The 19,066-nt window shown below is 39.7% G+C and overlaps 1 protein-coding gene across 2 annotated transcripts; it reads right to left on the reverse strand.

Moving 5' to 3' along the window:
* Positions 1-596: 596 nt before the first annotated feature.
* Positions 597-18,649, reverse strand: LOC122772970 (POU domain class 2-associating factor 1). Of its 2 annotated transcripts, none has more exons than XM_044031307.1 (5): positions 18,598-18,649; positions 14,405-14,532; positions 7,242-7,281; positions 6,865-7,130; positions 597-1,870 (listed from the first exon to the last, which is right to left on the reverse strand). In XM_044031307.1, the coding sequence occupies exons 1-5, from the start codon at positions 18,611-18,613 to the stop codon at positions 1,502-1,504; spliced, it is 819 nt and encodes a 272-aa protein (XP_043887242.1). In that variant the 5' UTR covers positions 18,614-18,649; the 3' UTR covers positions 597-1,501. The 2 variants fall into 2 exon arrangements, with proteins under 2 accessions (XP_043887242.1, XP_043887241.1); XM_044031306.1 differs by having other exon boundaries at positions 597-1,909.
* Positions 18,650-19,066: the final 417 nt, after the last annotated feature.

Genomic DNA, 19,066 nt, shown 5'->3' on the forward strand with positions numbered 1-19,066 from the left:
TATGTTTTGCGATTATTGCGAAAGCCCGAGTCATTCGCCTGCACCTCCGGTTGCAAAATGTGTTGGCTCATCAGGAATTCCGATTCTCATGGGTGACATCATGAACTGTTGCCACTGGGTGAAGACCCAGCCCTACTCTGCCTCTGATTGGTCAGGTTTAAGTAAGAAAAGTGTTGATTGGTTATCGTTACAGCAAAAATAAGAAAAGAAGAGACCGATTAGGGATGGGACTGCATGTGGTTGGTATAGCAACTATGACAACAACAACAACAACGAGTGTGTGATGTTTGTTCTGTCATGGGGTGTATGATTGTAATTTGGAAGTTTCACTGGAAAAGTACTCACGAGTCGCAACACCCACTTAGAGGGTTTGTGAACATTTTGGGACCCGAGTTTTGAAGTCATGTTATTGTCTTGAAATGAGCTGGATAAAAGAAAAAGTTATTAAAAAAAGAACTCTCCTCTCTCCTCCAGGGCCAAAGTAAACTGTGGTGCAGGACCTGACCCCTCGATGCATGTTCTCTCAACACCACTGGAAACCAATCAATCACCATTTTCTGAAGTTGTGTTTGGCAAAAATGTTGATTCAACACACATTTGTTGACTGTGCATTGTAGTTTATTAATATCAAATAAAGATAGTTAAAGCAGGACTTTGTGGCTCGATTATTTATTGTCCTGTGAGTGCGCAGATTACTTTACACATCAGTAAATGAATCAAATTAGCATGAAAGGAAATGTATCACAAACCGACGGTCTGTAAGACTTAGAAAGTGAAGATGAAATAATTATACTTGCTGTTTTTAATTACCCCCAGAATGAGCCATTTATGTTTATATCAGGAGCTGTTTACAAGAGCCCACAATGAACAAACTACACATGTTTTGACTTATGATGGTAATTGAAGGTTACATAGTTTCTCCAACACACTTTTAAGGAAACGATGAGGTGAAGGATATTCAGCTGCAACACGCACCTTCGACAAGAGGCTTTTATTTTATGACATCCTTTAATCTCACCACAAGACAATCTTATGTGACGCTGTGTAAACTGTGTACTCCCCACACCAAAGTCCATAGAGAATGTTTTGTGAATTTCTATCACACACACAAGAGTTGCTGATCAGCTGCTGCTATCTATCAGTCAGATCAGGTGTGTTAGTTTATGACGTTTTGCTTTTCTTTATGGTGTTGGGTGTGGGAGGATAAGCTTGTCTAACGGCAAGATCACACAGCATTCCTTAAAGCAGGCTTTGATTCTGTGAACTTTTTGTTGAGTGGCTAGAATTTGTTATTTCCGTTTTCAGTGAGCGCATACGTCCATGTCTCACGCTGTCACGCAACACTGAACATGTGTCAGTATATCATACAGTCACACTTTACTGGGTCTTTAATGTTATAATAATAAACAAATATGTCACTGTGTAGATTTAAGGTCCCTGAGAAAAACCAGAAGAGTAAAGATACTGACACTGTTCTGTACACAAGAAATAACTGGTTCTTTTAGACATTGGGTATGAAGAGTGAGCTACTGTATGAGTCTTTGCTCTCCTCCTCCTCACCATCTTCTTTCTGATCCTCCAGAAGTTTGTCCAGTAGGTTTGGTGATCCCGGCTCTATCCCAGCATCTTCATCCAGTTCTGAACGCTGTGGCAGGTCGAGGATGTGAGGATGAAGGTCTGGACCGTGAGGCTCCAGCTGAGGGATCATGGTGGTCAACGACATGGACAAAGGCATCTGCATCATAGGGGGGGTGGACAGGGCTGCTGCAGTGCCGGGAGCGAACTGGACCCCCGCGGTGGGCACAGTAGATATGGTGGTAAGAGGCTGCGCCCAAGGGAGATAGGTCAACCCTGAGTCTGGGAGCTCCATCTGAGGGAGGGAGCCAGGTGCTGGGGCCACTGGTATGGTCTGGACAGATCAGAATGAAGCAAAAATAGCCTCTAAATCAAATCATAATTTTTCAATGAATACAGGCGCTCTCTGTCTCTCTTAAGCCAATGGAATAACACTGTGAAAGTGGGGACAGATATAAATACAAATGTCATCATGTTCAGGCCCATTGTGCACGCACACAGATGAACTGTGTAAGATGAAAAACAGAATATGTTCCCAGCTGCTGTTTTACTTCATTTCACTACATGGAAACTGTTGCATTTATTCATTGTGTTCAAAAAAAGTGCTTGAATGTAACATTTTTGGCAAGTTGTTTTTTGTGCCATGTCAACATTTCTGAAATGACACGTTATCAACTATTTGAGGCAAAACTAGATTGGTGCTGGTGTGGAGCAATAGTAAGGGGGACCAAGACCTTGACTGTCAGCACGCATGCACACAAATACAATACCATAGATCCGTTACGTGGGGAAATTCAGGAAAGGAGTGAGTGACTCTAGAGGATTGAATTGTTGTAGGTGTAACACTGGTGCACACTGCTGTTGCCAGCCAAAGACAGCATTCAGCACATGCGTATGCTGTGGGCAAGAAGCCACATAGATTCTCATATGATTGTTTCATTTCCCCTTTGGCCTCATGGAAAATTGTGATCTGAATCTGATCAAGTGAAAAGAACACACAGCCCTCAGAAACTCCCACTGGTTAGACTGGACTAAACCAACGATTTTACACCCAATTTACTCTGAAAGACCCACTGCAGATAACAAAGGGATAATAAAGGGAAAGAACTCCATGACCCAAATCTCCAGCCCTCACAGCAGTAGAAGAATAAAAACACATTTTCCTTTGAGAAAAGCCAGTGTCGGTGCTGCTTTATGAGACTGTCCTCCAGTGAAACGTACAAATAGTTCGTATGCAGGAATTACGACGCCTACGTTTTCAAAACCAGTGCCCAAAACGACCCATAGTTACGTTTCAGGGGTTGGAAAAAATGACCCATAGCGTTTCAGGGGTTGGAAGCGGGTTACGGGTTGGAAAAAGCGACCCATAGTTACGTTTGGGTGGGAAAAATGACCCATGAGTTACGTTCGGGGTTGGAAAACGACCCATAGTTGCGTTCCGGGGTTGGAAAAACGTAGTTACGTTTCAGGGTTGGAAAACGGGGGTTGGAAAACGACCCATAGTTACGTTTCAGGGGTTGGAAAAAAGCTAGCGTTGGGGTTACGCTTCAGGGGTTGGAACCGTTCACGTTTGGGGTTGGAAAAACGAGCGTTTCGGGGTTGGAAAAAGCGACCCATAGTTGCGTTTCGGGGTTGGAAAAAACGATTTACGCTTTCAGGGGTTGGAAAAGGCCCATAGTTACGTTCAGGGGTTGGAAAAAGCGACCCATAGTTTTTGCGTTTCGGGGGTTGGAAAAAAGCGACCCAAGTTCGTTTCGGGGTTACCGACCCATGTTGCTGGGGTTGGAAAACGACCCATAGTTTTTCGGGGTTGGAAAAAACGACCCATAGTTACGTTTCAGGGGTTGGAAAAAGCACCCACGTTTCAGGGTTGCGACCCATACACGTTGACATGTTGTGCTTTATAATTGAAGGGAAAACCCCTATAGGTTGAGTGTAACTGCTCCTGTCAGATCACATCGCTCAACATTTTCCACCAATCACATCCACTAAAGCTCAGATGTGTTAGTGTGAAAAAGCTAAACATGGCTATATTATGAGGTGATTGTCTGTAGTGGAACTGGGGATTTTATTGCCCTTTCTCTGCCATTTTTCCATGACTTTATTCAGCAGCGTACACTTAGCTTGTTGTTAAGATTTGAGTCATGCACTCTGCGACTGTGTTTAAACCCGTTTTTAAATGGTTTTTTGACCATTGGAACGCATTTAATAATATGCATTCACTCCCGGGTCAAATAATGAGGGTTTTTATCAGTTTCAGCTCCACTCAGTATTGGTGGAAAGACGAATGCCTGCATCATATCTAGTGTAACACTATGACATGCATTTATCTTTTACCCATAAGCATAGACATCGATATGTAATAGCAATCACTGTGATATTCGCTGAGCACCATGATGATGGTGTAGTTTACTCAGTGTAAATTATGTAATTATTATATAATTGCCCCCTTTGTCAGCAGGTTCACGAACCATGGTATACCTGGGTTCATTTTAGTGTGAGCTAATCATTTACAGTTCAAGACAGTTCAAGCTTTGCAAGAAATCTTAACGTAATGTACAGAGTTCAACAAAAAAAAGATAAAACATGTTCCCGAAACAAAGGTAGCGTGAGGTTAAGATGTCTGAAGATGGACGTGATTACAGTATATGAATGGATGTTTTACTCGTCCTTATCTGTGCGGTTATTTATGATCTCCTCAGTGTGGGTTTGAAAGGTGGTGTTTAAAACTGGAAAAAGAGTGAAAACAGCAGCTGTCGTTTCTATAGTTTCGGTTAACGATGAAAGAAAGACGGTCCCCTTAAATCCTGCGGTGGATGTTCACAACATTATGAGCCGCTCTGACAAAGAATCTGTTGACACCTAAAACTATTCCACGTTAAAATGTCGGCTGTTAAAAAACATAAAATGCAAACATGTTTTCTTTTGTTGCACTTAACTACAGGACAAGCGATTGTAGTGCAGTATGAAGTGTAAGGCTATTCTATTACTTGATTATGAAAGGATTACTAAATTAATCGTCAACTACATGGTTATTAAGTCATCGATTGTTTTTTGAAATAATAAAAACTAAGATTTTTCAGCTTTTTAAATGGGAATATTTCCTGCTTCAGGTTGAGGTGCAGGGAGGGATGGAATAGTCTTTTATACATAATATGATGATGATGATGTCATGCAGCCTGGTTTGTGCCTCTTAAGTTAGAGTTTGACTCATTGACTGATTCAGACCAGCTGAGCAGCTGCGATCAGTGGTTTCTGGGCTGTTCAAACAAAAATCTGCAATTCTGCTGAAGACAGTTTAGAAATTCAGTTACATTTTGTCAGCACGGTATGTTGGGTTGCCGGTTTAAAGGGCTGCGGTGCCCCTGAGCAAGCTACCCAACCCCCCATTGCTCCGCAGGTGCAGATGTGTGCTGCCCACTCTTCCTGCACCTAAACTGTGTGTTCACTCCAGGGTTTGAATGCAGAATTTAGTATCACTGATAGATGTGCGGTCTCAATACAGTTAATCCAGCTTCAGGCAAGATTTTTAAACATCCAGGTACATATTTCCCTCTTTGGCAAGAAAAGGCTTTATTACATTTTAGTTTTTTACTGCTCAGTTCACCTTTCAGTCAAATGTTAATGGAGGGGTTCAATTATGTTGTTGACAAATTAAATTAAATTGTATAATTGCATAGGGTACTTTTACTGAGAGGTGATCAGTACCGCAGTTGAAACATTCCAGAGGCTCTGACTGTTGAAGATAAATCATCTAAAAGGACACAGAACATCAAAGTGTCGACACAAGACAATTCTGCAGGTGCAGGACACGAGAGGAAAGAGTTTGGGACACTTTTCTTCCGCATTTCTGTCATCCAGCAAATTAGTAAGTGTCATCCAGTGGAATTAAGAGTTACAGTTGCCAAGGAGACTAAACTCAAAAGGCACAGTAAATAGTAAATGGCCATAGGTGTCCCAGAAATGACATTTCTTCACAACTGCAACAACAAATACATTTTCCTGGAAACAGATGTGCGACCAGGTTTATGTTTTGTATAAATACGATAAGTAGCTATACTATGTGTATTTGTATACAATTCAAATACACTTCCTATTTGTGTTGATATGTGAAACATATCAGGAATTTGTTTTCCCCAACATAGCTGATCTTTCTAGTATTTATAGTGGCTATGTAAGAAATGTATTGTACTAAGTGATGATTAAGTGTTTAGTCCACTCAAGTCAATGACGTATTTTTAATTGAAATACTGGCTTCACTCACACACAACAATGGTACAGCCAGTTTATTTAAAATGCATTTAAATAATTTTTCATATTGCCATATTATTCGTATTGCCCCTTTAAAGTTTAAAGAAACACAGGGGTTTAGTTTAGACAAAGAACAGAGCAACCTGCTTCTTCTTGCTTCTAACAACAACAACCAGAGAAAAAAGAGAAAACGGATGAATTCTTTGGAGATTCAAGTGTCTGTAATGTGTTTTTCTACTACATGGCCATTAGGGGCTCCACAATTGTTGGTGTTTTTCCATTACACAGTTCTAGCACCACTCGACTCTACTCGGTTTGGTATCATGCACATATTTGTTCACAGTCACTGAACTGAAATACAGCTAAAGAGGTTGTGATTCGGCTCATGATTGTCAGCAGTGCGGTCACTTTTTAGTATCACTTGGAACCTCACCAGAGCAGGTACACAAAAAGAAATAAAAACACTGGCTACTAACCCTAATGGAAAAGCCAAAAAAAAACAAATGTTTATCATGTTGGACCTGAAAACTCCAGATCATGTTTGCAGTCATTGCTACATAGAGTCTCTGCTACATCCAATAGAAACGTATAGAAACGTGAGTGGGTTGTTCAGTGTGTCTTTTTCTACTTTTTACTAATAATAATAATAATAATGCTGCACAACTGGATTCCATCCACTCCTCCAGTTCTTAATAACAATAATAATTCTGAGTATAAACATATATGAAACACTAACTATCTGTGTATGGTTAGTATTGTCGGCATTTGCCAGTCGAGGAGATCTTAATCATCGTTATTTAGTCTTTGTTTTTGTTTTTTTTTATTTCATCTCCACACACAAATACAGTACGTGAAAAAAAACAAGTAAAAATGTGCGAGTGAGGGTGCAGTAGAAACCTAGAGTGTGTTGTTGAAAACCACAAGCAGAAGAATGTGCAGTACATTCTCCAAACATCAAGAATTTGATCTTTCAATCGAAACAATTGCAATACAAATCATTTTATGACAAAAGCATATTGCACAAGGCTTAATACTCACCCCGAAGTTGGTGAGCAGTGGTGCGTGTGTGTAGGTCAGCATGGTGTAGCTGGGGCACAGAGTCTGCATGTACAAGTCAGCAGTGAGGCTGGTGGCTGGGTAGGCCAGAGTCTGGGCCGAGGGCTCTTGCTGGCAGTATTCAGGTGACGACCACGTTGTCATGGCAGCACCGGTGGCCGTGGACGGAGTTTTCCATCCCGTGCACTGCTGCGGTCCATCCTCAGCTGCAGCTGTGGTGCTGCTGGCAGCACCGGCGCCAAAGATGGCTGGAGTTCAAAGAGAAGCCGAGTCATTGCAAACACCCACAGGGGCGCACACACGCTTCACTTACAGGGGTGGGCTCAGGTACATGTACTGTATGTGTTCACTCCATTTACCTTGTGCCGATGTGGACTGGTTGTTGCGTTGAACCTCGTCCTGAATAAAAACAAAAGATGATGCACAGTGATGGAGATGGAGAGCCATAATCACGCGTGACCAAACGACAACATGTTGACATATAAATATGCAGTATTTACACTTGTACTGATCAAGTCCAGGTGGGAGCAGCAGCTGAGGTGACATCATGCATGTACGTGCTGTGTTTGTGTGAATGTACATTCATCTTTATCACAGAGATTGTAACAATCATAAATGATGTTGGTTCTATTTGTTTAGACTGGTAGCTGGATTTAATTCAAGTGAGATCCAGGATTAAGATACAGACTACACATATAGTTTTTGAAACCAAAAGTACACCTGCAACCAGGCACCTATTGGATTTCTCTTGTCTCTTTAATATTGTAAAGGTTTCTGCCTTATTATCTACAGTGACTTGTATTGTTCTGTTTGTATGTGGTGTCATACTTTATCATCTATTTTCTACTAAACTGGAACATAGTTTACAAAATTGACGTCATGTTTCTATTGAAGAAGAAGTGAACTAGCAACTGAGACGGTTATTTCTTCAGAATCATGTTTAGTGACATTACAAATCAAGTGAGAAGTATACCAACTAGTTTTTCTAGGTTGAAAAGTGGCTTTATTCAAGCATCAACTTTGTCACAATCTGACAAATGGCATCAGGTTCCATCAGACCTCAAGAAAACCACTAGACCATCCACTAAAGAAGATCCCATAATGTGATAGAACAGCAACCAGTCATTTTTCTATTGTGATGAGTGATGTCCCCAAAATCAAGAAAATATCACAACTGATGATAATAATGAAATAAATTGTAAAAAACTAAGTGAAATGACGAAACATAGTATTGTAAGCAAAGTGTTGACGTTTCATTGTCAATCTGTCAGTCCTAAACAATGTAATGGAAAATCTGCATTTTCTTTTTACTGTTAACTTTTTTGCCTCGTGTGATATTTTGTCATTTGTATTCACTTGCATAGTTTCATGCATGGCCCCTGCCTCTGTCTGACAATATAACACGGACAGAACATGTATACCTTGATTTAACGCTCCAGATTTTCTCAACTTTATGTGAAGGTGTTTGTATGAATCTACAACCCGGACCTCTTTTCTGTTATCCATGAAAAAGAATCACATAAATAACTTGATTCACTCTATTTGACTGAGAGTTTCAATTTTATTTTAACACTGCGTCTGTGGTCAGCAGAGTATTTACCCGCTAAGGAAGCTGAATTTTTGCAAGTTGATTTTAACCAATTTTTATTGATCCTTTAACTTTTTATTTTATTTTATTTGAGCTAACCTTTAAGTATAAAAACAGTCTGGGAAGGAAGACCACCTCCATTGTCAGCCAACGGCCGTAGCCTTCAAGTCGCGCTAGCATTTTAAACCTAGACATGCTTTATTTATCATTTTATTGATATTTTACTACTGATCACTGCTACCATACTTAATCTGTGCTACTGATGGTTGATGAAGACTGGGTTAGGTCTGAATGTGATGCAGATGTGGTGAGCTGCAAAGCAATCGCCCCTTGGGGATCAATAGAGTTGTCTGAATCTGAAGCTGAATACAAGAATACAATCCCCAAATCCCCAATGCTTTGAATGTTCTGTTTTGGTCTTTTAACGCTTTTATGGATTTGTCTGACATCTTGTATGTCAGCAGTTACATTCAGGTCTTTAAGCTTCATGACTCGGCGCAGTCACTCTCTCTTTGTGGATGTTGCCCACCCAGAAGTTCACCATGCATAACCACATGGGTCTAATCTCTTCCTAGAAAGACGTATGCAAAGATCGACATATGGAAAGTACTGCTCTGCACTGTCACTGTAAGGAGGAGTTAATATTAGACTGTGAAGTTCAGTGTAGTGCAGGATCCACAGTTACAGTGTCAGAGATAATGACAGAGGAAGCAGAGGAAGCAGAGGCAGTGAGAGCACTGACAGCTCGTGTCAGTGCTTGGGCGGAGCTTGACACGAGCAGCAGTGAAAGACTGCTGATTATGCTGCCAGCACTCAGCCGACATGTGCACACATGAGCTGTCAGGTGCCTGAGAGACTGTGCAGGTATGAGATCTGGTTAGTTCTACATCTCTGAGGGCTTTACTTCCACATTATGCTAAAGGCATAAATTGCTTTAATGACATCCGGACTAATTGTTAAAAAATGAGGACATTTTGACTTGTCCAAACTGCTTTTTTTTTTTGCTTTTAGCTGCGCTGAATGCTAAATGTGAAAACAACAAGTTCAACAATTTAACAAAAACAAACTTGTTGGCCAGTCTTGTACAAAGTACCTAAAAGAGATACTTTGGTAGAAGGTGAAGTATGTGGCATATTTATTGTACTCAGAAGTAAAAGTATTACCTTGACCTTGTTCAACTAAACAAACTAAACTAAAGAAAATTCAATTTAAACTAGCTGTCCTCTCATAGTACTGTCAGCCTCCCTGTGAGTTATATGGACAAACTACACATGTCCTTCAACTGACATGACATGAGGGCAGTTTATGAGCCGACATGGTCGTGGTGTTTTTCAGAAGAAGTTGAGGCAGGTAGACAAGAGGTCAGCTTTGGTCTGCACCATCTTGTGCTTGAGACGACTGCAGGGCAGAGAAGAAGTCCTCCACGATAGGAACAGTAATGTGACATGTGGGGGCTCACGGGGCATGACTACGCCACTCACTCTTCTTCTTCTGATTTTATTTGGTAGTAATGAGTAACAAATGTAGTTGTGGAAAATGTATTGGAGTAAAAGTGGCTAGAAAAATAATAAACAAAGAAAAGTGCAGATATGTGAATTTTGCACTTAAGTACAGTAACAAAGTATTTGTACTTGTGTTACATTAAAACACTGCAGCAGGTATTTGTTCATGAACTTTAATATAACAGTTATAGAACAATGAAGTAAAAACATAACAATACAAACTTCAGTGTATTTTGTATCAAAATACTGTAAAAAATACTTTCTTTGAAACATGGCGATGACTTCATATGAATACAAAAACGCAAGGTGATTGGGACTGTACGGATTGGACTGCATTGTACCTGCTTTATGGAGATTAGATTAGATTAGATTAGATTAGATTAGATTAGATTAGATTAGATCAGACTGTATTCATCCCACACTGGGGAAATTCACATGTTGCAACAGTTAAAGGACAGATAATATAAATCAAACCAGTCAAATAAAAATAGAATAAACAAAAAAACTTGTGTACATGAGACTGTACATGTTAAGGATAAGACAGGAAGTGGATTTGAGTGACTTAATGTAGCTGGTTTATTTCAATAATGCATTTCTATTGTTTTCACGTTCTTGAGTAACAGCTGTTCTTTATAGAAGCGAGGTTATTCAGGTTGTTTATGTTGGCTGCTAACTTATGGAATTAGATTTGTGTCAATATTTTCAAACAGCACTTTTCACGAAGCAATAAATGATTCTTGGAAAAGAAAAGTTTCTGTCACGTTTGGGTTCAGATAATAAAGTATCTAATCTTATCTAACGCCTATGTCCTGTGATGTAAAATCACTATAAACAAACTATACCTTTAATTCAGAAGAATCCACTTTGTGTGAGGGTGTAGAACATGTTTTTGCGTACGTATAGATTTGGTCCTCATAAGTAGCCTGAGACACTTTCTTGCTGGAGACAATCTCTAAACCCAACACCCACTGTGGTGAGGACAGTGCTGCGTGGGTGTGTTGACATTTCAACAACCAAAGCTCTGCTGAACTAATAATCTATTGTTCATTATGACAGCACGCTGCTCTTTCTTAAGGCTCTGCAATCAGTGAAAGTGGCACACCCTCTGATTTAAGGGCGGTTTACATGCATTAAAGGGCCAGTTTAGTTTGGCACAGCTCACAACATACAGCAGTTTGTTTCGACTATACTCACTGGGACTATTTGTTCATCAGAGAGGTGACGATTGTGTTACATTAACATGAGTGAAAGAAACCACAACTACATTTGAGTGAGCTAGGTTTATAGATCAAGGGGGAGACGCTCAATTGATATTTGTTTTCATAAAGAGTTGGACATTTTGATTGTCGTCAGATAGATGATATTAGTGTTGCTATGGCAGCAGGTAATGGTCGATGCCATACAACAATCACAAATCACTTAAGATGAAAATAACTGCAGTTGTTTGCACAAAAACGTCTTGATTTGTTTTAGAGTTGACCCATAAAATGGTTTTCTTTTAAAAGAAAAGACTGAAGAAGAAAGTGCAATGCAATGCAGAAGCGTCTGAAAACTGTATTCTCTTGAATGACCCATGGGGGGCAACTCTACAGGTTAAGAATCGTTTGTACGTGAATCTATGAGAAATTCCAGCCCATAGTCTCTCATGATCTCGTTATGTCAGTAAACATTGTCCTGAATAGCTCTCACATCTGTAATAAAACAAATTTAAATAGGTTATTATACATTTTAGACAGTTTCTTTAAGCCAGAGTTGTCAAACTGGCGGCTGGGGGTCCACCACTTAATGTGTTATAATGAAAATATTCACCACAACTGCCCCTTCCTTTAAATATTGACAGAATATAATACTACTAATACTTGTTTGGTGTTTTTATGTTTAATTATGGTTGTCCACATTATTATTTACTTAATTGTATATTTGTTTTTGATTATTAGTAAAATGTTTTTATTGTGAAGTACACATAATTCCACATCAAAACTAGCACTTTTATTTTGAAAGTCTGTAAAATATCCTCGTAATCTTGATTGATATCATGGTGGAATATTGTGTGCATTATCCCCCGCCCCTTCTCTCCCCCCCCACACACACACACACACACACTTTTTTTTTCTCTGGACTGGCCAACACTTGACTCGACTCGCCGCTCACTGGCCCTCAGGTCATTTGAGTTTGACACCTCTGCTTTAAGCCGTACGTCCCTAAACGTAAACAATGTTGTGCATTTTATGGATGGTTATGTGCGGCACTCTCATTTCTGTAGCTAAACATGACGCTGCAGGCAATTAGCTTAGCATGCAGAGTAGAAACAGTGAGCTTGGCTCCGTGCAAGGGTAAAAAGCTACTGCCTGCAGGCATTTTCCCTTTTTTTCTTTATTACAGATTAGGATTTCTTTCTATAAGCCATTAAAAGTTGAAGTGTAAAGAAAAAGCCATTCATGGAGGGTTAAGTGCTGCAGTTCTTTGTATTTCTTGGCTAAGCACAGTGGATTCCTAGAATGTCTTGTGATTGCTTCATAGTGACAGCAAACACTTCAAGTGAGGCATTTTAGATTTTCAGCATATGAAGGACGCGTATTTTCGTATTCTTGGAAGGTAAAGACCACAAGGACACTCCAAGCTCAGCGGTTAATAGCTAGTAACTACTGGACACACATTTCAGGTTTTTCTCTCTTATAGCAGGGAGTACATGAAGCGACGAGGTGCATGTGCATGTGTGTGTGTGTGTGTGTGTGTCATGACCATCTTCTACTGCAGTGGAAGATCTATTAAATAGCATGTGAGAGGGAGCTCTGGCACGACTGCAAGTTATTTTGCATAAAGGGCTGTGTGCCCAGCCCTGGAGCCATGGAGGGGATGGTTGTAACTGTCATGGAAAAACACCTGGATTATGTAAGGACAAAATCTCCCCCTGGCTCTGGCTCCTCTCCCCATGCAGACCCCTTTTCTTTCAGCTCAGAATGAAAAGGGAAAACTGACCTCTCTCTCTCCCTCTCACACACACACACACAACAGTCTTGCTCAATGACTGTCTTTACGTCTGCGAACTAAAGCATGCGTTGAGCGGTCTTTTGAGGTCTGCAGTGGGAGATCAGTGAATCAGCTCCTTGTTATGACTGTTCGGATGAGTGAAGCATGACAGCCTGTGGAACGCCACCAAGGGAGCGTTATTGGAAATGGGACAGGGCGAAGAACACGGCTGAAAATGTTGCTTATTTCAGTACAAACAGTGTTCACAGCCTATCGATCAAAACGATAAAAAAATGAATGATGAATAATGAGTAACTGGGGACGTGTTTCAGGACCTAGAATCATTTGTGAAGAGTAAACGTCAGAAAGAAACGGTGACTCCCACAATGACTTCTATTTGATTGGAATCTTGTCTTGACTGGACAAATATGGCCGTCATGTCGACATATGACATCTGTGTGAGTAACAGTCACTACAACTACAACAGTGACTACATCACGTCAAATATGATGCACAGGTTATGAGACGAAACTGTTTCCTTTGACGGCTCTAATAAATCCCGCACTGCTTATTTGTTTATTAGAGGGGCGATACGTTTTTTTACAGTTTCCAGTTTCTGAGAGAAAGAGTTTTATCTGGAAAAGGGAGGAGGACTCTGACAATTCTGACGCCTCTTCACTGTTTGCAGTTTTAGTCAAACAGTGAAGAGGCGTGTGTCTACTTCTGTTGCACTGTGATCTATGCAAATCAATACTAGTAATAGTGTGGGACTATCATCCTGACGACAGTACCCTTGATTTACGATATTGCAATACAAATTGTACAAAAATGCATTCAAAATCTTCTAAAAATGTGTCTGAACTACATTGTGTGTAAGAATAGTGACATCTATGCTAAGACTGTATCAAACTGAGGATTCCTACGTTCACCTCTGCCTTTCACACTCCAGGAAGGATGCTATTCTTCTTTGTTTATGTTGTAAGAGTCTGCTTCAAAATGTGAAAAGCAAGGCTCTAAGCTAAAACCTAATAATTCCCATTCTAAGACACTAATACAAACATAATGATGAGTAGTAATAAACCCTCCTAAATGTAGCACAATGTAAAACACAAATCTTAATTAAGATCATTATAAGTCATGAGGTCCTGGGATAATTGGAAAGTTGCATCAAAATAAATCACTTTCACTGTATGTTGTTGAGCTGGACAGCATTTTCACAATGCATAATATAATCCTGTCGTTCCAGTCCTACGCTGCAGTTAACTTTACTTCATAAAGGCAATATTATCATTTTAAGGATATCAAATTTAACACATTTAAATGTTCTTCTACTTCTTGTGGCTTCACCCTGTATATTGCCACTCTCTGCATTTAAGAGATTTTTGTAATTTTGTTTTTCAAACCCAAAGCAAGCGTTGGTAGAAAACCCGCACAAAGCACCATCGTAATCATTTGACCTCACCAAAGTAGAAGGCGCTGTTTTGGTGCTGTGCAGCTCCAGGCTCCTCTTCCTCCTCAGCAGCTCTTTAACTGGGTCTCTGACCCTGACACCTTGATAAGGCCTGGACCTGGCCAGAGTAGATGGTGGAGCTGCAAGAAAAGAAACAGAGCTGAATATAGGGCTGTTATTTGCTGTCCTTAGGCAATCTCTGGAGTGGGATCATGGAGTCTATGTGACCTTTGTCAAGGAAATGTTAAGAATGATGGCTGGAAAATTCATCACGGGAAATTGTAGTCCACCTGCTGATGAAGATAATAATAATGATAAAACGACATTAAAAAAAAAATCACACAAGTGATCCAAGTCCCTATTTCTGTGCTTTATTTTATTCATTATTTTTTGTCTGTGTTTACGCAACCAGGAGCAATTTGGGGTTAAGTGTCTCGCGGAGCAGGGTCAGAGGTTGAACGTCAGGGTTGAACTCTGACCTTTTGGTCTGAAGACATCCTGGCCTCCCAGGTACCAAAGAAGAAGAAGAATGTCATACCATATAAGGTGGGCAAATGCAGCTTAAGTTATTTACAATAAACCTGAATACTTACAGAATACTAGCACTCAGTTAGTGTGGTTCTTAGTTTATTTGGTTAGTTTGTATTTTTTGTTAAAAAAATCATCTAAAACCCCCCGAATAGAATTTTTTTTTTTTTTTTTATGCAGTTTTTACACCCACATTTCATAATTAATGTCAATTCCCAACATACATGATCTCAAAGCACTTGAGTAACAGTAAGAACGTGACCTCACAAAATCATGGACAAAAGCCCAACAGCTAATGACCAAACACTTAATAAAGCTTAATAAAAAACACTACGATCTTGAATATGACAAAGTGCAAATTATCATATAGCTTTAGTAAAGACATTGGCACTGTATGTAAAACAGATTGTATATCAACAGTTTGTGCATCTGCATCACGTCTATCTCAACAAAACTTTTAAAGGTCCTGTGTGTGACATGTAGGAGGGATTAATGGCAGAAATGGAATATTCTATCCAAACTGTGTGATTATATAAGTGTAAAATCACTTTCTGCAGCCTTAGAAAGAGCAGACATCAGACAAGGGTCATACTTTAGGCAAGACGTCATGATTCTACTGCAGCCAAAACTGACAGACCAGGACAAGCGTGCGTTGTAATATTAATATATTAATATTATTGTTTGATTTGAATTGTGATATGTGAAATATGGACATATGAAGGACAAAGCTGTCTTTGACACTGTGCCTGCGTTCTGCAGAATGGAAACAAATAACACTGACTGAGATTCTTAAACAGAGCCTTTACCAATCCTAATTCCTGACTTGTAATTGAATGGATTATATACGGTCTGTCCCTCTGTCAGACAAGTGTTCTGGACAAAGGTATCATTAATAAAGTCAAAGAAATGATCATATGCAGTGAATATGTATGTCTGTCCCCCGTTGAAAAGGTTAGACATTTTAAAAATGTAGGTATCTTTACAGATCAAGTCCACAGAAAACACAGATTGTGTTTTGAAGAAGGTGATGGAGCAGTTTTACGCCTTAGAAGTTTTCAGTATTGTGAAACTGTCCAGAAACAGATTGGTTAAGACAGCAAGTAAAATCATAAGGAAAGCACAGCTGCTCCAAAAAAAAACAATATCTACATGAAATCCTTCATATCAGAATTCAAATTAAATCCAGTCATAATTGTTACATCTAAATTGACCCTCATGTGGTGGATAAAGGTGAGTGAGTTAGAGGACGAGTGACTGAGTGATTGTTATATCAGTAAAAACATGCTTCTGTAACACGAGTGTATCACAGATGACACGTTTGACTGACTGATGAATTTGCATTCTGAAAGCTCTTACTCACAGGTGTGTGGTTAATATAAGCAAAAAAAAACACTGTACAACAACATGTACAGTGCACACACACACTCACACACACACCTCTCACCTGCTATGACTCTCATGTGTATGTGAACACTCTAAATTGCCCATAGGTGTGAGAGTGAATGGTTGTTCGTCTCTATGTTTTTCCTGCGATGGACTGGTGACCTGTCCAGGGTGGGGTACAAGGACCACCTCATGTGGAGAATGAAGCAGTAGACCATGAATGAATGAATGAATATATAACAGTTTTATACGGAGCACTGGACATGACATGGTAAAACAAATTGTGCCATGAAATAAGTATAACGTGCACACGTTATACTTATTTTGTGGCTAGAAAGTAGGTATAATGTGCGCACAAAATACTAATTAATATCATCGTTCCTGGACAGTTTGGTAAGCAAATGGAGCGCACCTCCTCTAAGGTCAAAGGTAGAGGCGGTAGATGATGGACAGAGACAGCGTGATAGTTTTATTTTAGGCTGGGAATGAGCTACAAAGACAGTCTGAATAGCCTGTCATTGCAAGGAACCATTATTACGGTACAGAGAGGCATTTAAACAGAATATTGAGAGGCTGGTTTCTTTACCGGCGCAGGTACGACAATAACAACACAACACCGCTCGATTTTCTTACCCAGGTGTCCAGGAATGATAATATTATCAATCAGTATTTTGTGCGCACAATATACCTACTTCGTGGCCACGAAATCAGTATTTTGTGCGCATGTTATAGCTATTTTGTGAGCACAATTTATTTTATTTATTTACCATGTCATGTCTGGAGCTCCGTAGTTATAACTTCCAAACTACGTCTTCTTGTTTTGATTGGGAGAACCCTGGAGTCTTACTGTCATAAGTATATAAGTATGTCATAAGTATATAACTAAGCGTGTCAGCTCCAACACAGCCTCCCTAGTGTTTGTTAGTATGACCTGGTAGAAGATCAACACAGATTTAAAAAGATGTTCATCCATCTATCCATCCATTGAACTGTACACTCTGTAAGTCCCATTCACTCTCACTACCCAACCATACTAACTAACTAACTAACTAACTAACTACTTGTGAAAACATAAAGCTCCAGTCCACAACTTCTGTCCTAAAGGTCACCCATACGCTGGCATGAAACTATGTTCCTATTGTATGTTACCAGCTGTCAATCACACTGGTGTCCACTCATATTTGTTTGTCTTATCGTCTATTTTCCTCTGAATGGGAAGTTCATTTACAAAATTGACATCTTGTTCCGTTGAAGAAGTCCTGAAACTTCCAATTGACCATCGATTCTTCTGGAAAATGTTAATCTTCCCATAGGCTTCCATTCAAACTGATTTTGTCATGCAACCAGTGGAGTCTACTGCTACTATAAACAAAACAAAACACATAAAACAAAACCGTTGTTTCTTCAGGTGATCTTGGCCTCAGTGGTCTACAGAGAGGTCGCTGTGGCAGTAGTGTTGTGTGGCAGGAGGTCGGACAGAAGGACACACACACAGCCAACAGTTAACCAAAGATGCAGGGCGTGGCTCTTATCGTCACAAGTGTATTTATATCGGTCCGGGCAGTGGTAAGAATTGAATTTGAATCAAAAAGTTGTTTTTCATTCTCAGTTTTCGTCACACAAGAGCTCGCACAGAGACAAATAACACGCTGCACCACGAGAAGGACACAAAAGAGGAAGCGTCACAGCTGTGCAGTCGCCCACCATTTTGCATATCAAGATTACAGGCCAATAGCAGTGTGAGGCCAACTTCCAAATTACCATCTTCCTCTTTCCAAAAAGTGTCCGACAAAGCAGCTTCACTGCTAATCCTGATACGGATTACACCGGGAAAAGTTATCATTCATTTTTATTTCCTTCTGTTAGAAGTTAAAAAAAAAGATTCAGAAACGTTCAGTTGACCAAATATAAATAAAAAGACATTTACAGGATGAATCAGTTATAATTGGCCAAAAACATCAAAACTTCAGCTATTTTTGTTTCTTTATTGTTTTATTTGTATTTAAATGATTGGCAAAATAATAATAATAATAATATTAATAATTATAATAAGGATAACAATTCAATTCAAGCTTCTCAAAAGTTGAATATATTGATATTGTGTCTCCACTTCTTCAAAATATAACTAATAAAACTTCCCCAAGAACAATAACAACAAAGTTTTAGAGCAAAACCTTCAACCCACTTTTAACGATTCACACTGAAATCAAAATGCACTTCTTATATCTGAACAATCTGCATGAAAGTGGCAAGATGTTACACAATTTATCTCATGTAAGTGTGTTGGTACTTACTTTTCTCCCAGTGCATACTGTGTATCCTGCTAATACGTATTGGACGCTCAAACTGAAGAAAATCAAAGTGGCACGATGACTGCTGGGCTTTATAACGGAGTGTAGCTGACGAACAATCCCCATGGGATGTCACAGTTTCATAAACCACAAATCTCCCCAATGCATCGAGTTTCACTTTTAGTGCTAAGTACGTGGAATCACAAGTCCAAGAGTCAAGAGACACAATTGTGATGCCAAAATCCAACGGTACAGACCAACACGACATAGATCACATTTGTTACGTTCACATACGTAACAACTGAACACAGGACCATCAGTGACAGTATTTGTGACGCAAATGTTGTTTCCTTCCTTCCTCAAACCTCAAATCTACCAAACATTGTAATTGGCAATTCATGTGATAATGACTCAAAAGAACAGCGCTACTTAACTAGTAAGAGTGTATCTTACCTGACCTCTACAGCCGCCT

This window comes from Solea senegalensis, linkage group LG8 (genome assembly GCF_019176455.1).
Source record: "Solea senegalensis isolate Sse05_10M linkage group LG8, IFAPA_SoseM_1, whole genome shotgun sequence".
NCBI classification, from domain to species: domain Eukaryota; kingdom Metazoa; phylum Chordata; class Actinopteri; order Pleuronectiformes; family Soleidae; genus Solea; species Solea senegalensis.

Excerpts from the sequence above, each read along its gene's own strand:
- LOC122772970 (XM_044031306.1), bottom strand. Across the intron at positions 7,131-7,241 it reads CCAGTCCACATCGGCACAAG|CCATCTTTGGCGCCGGTGCT; the intron begins GTAAATGGAGTG and ends TTTGAACTCCAG. Across the intron at positions 1,910-6,864 it reads CACTGCTCACCAACTTCGGG|ACCATACCAGTGGCCCCAGC; the intron begins GTGAGTATTAAG and ends TGATCTGTCCAG.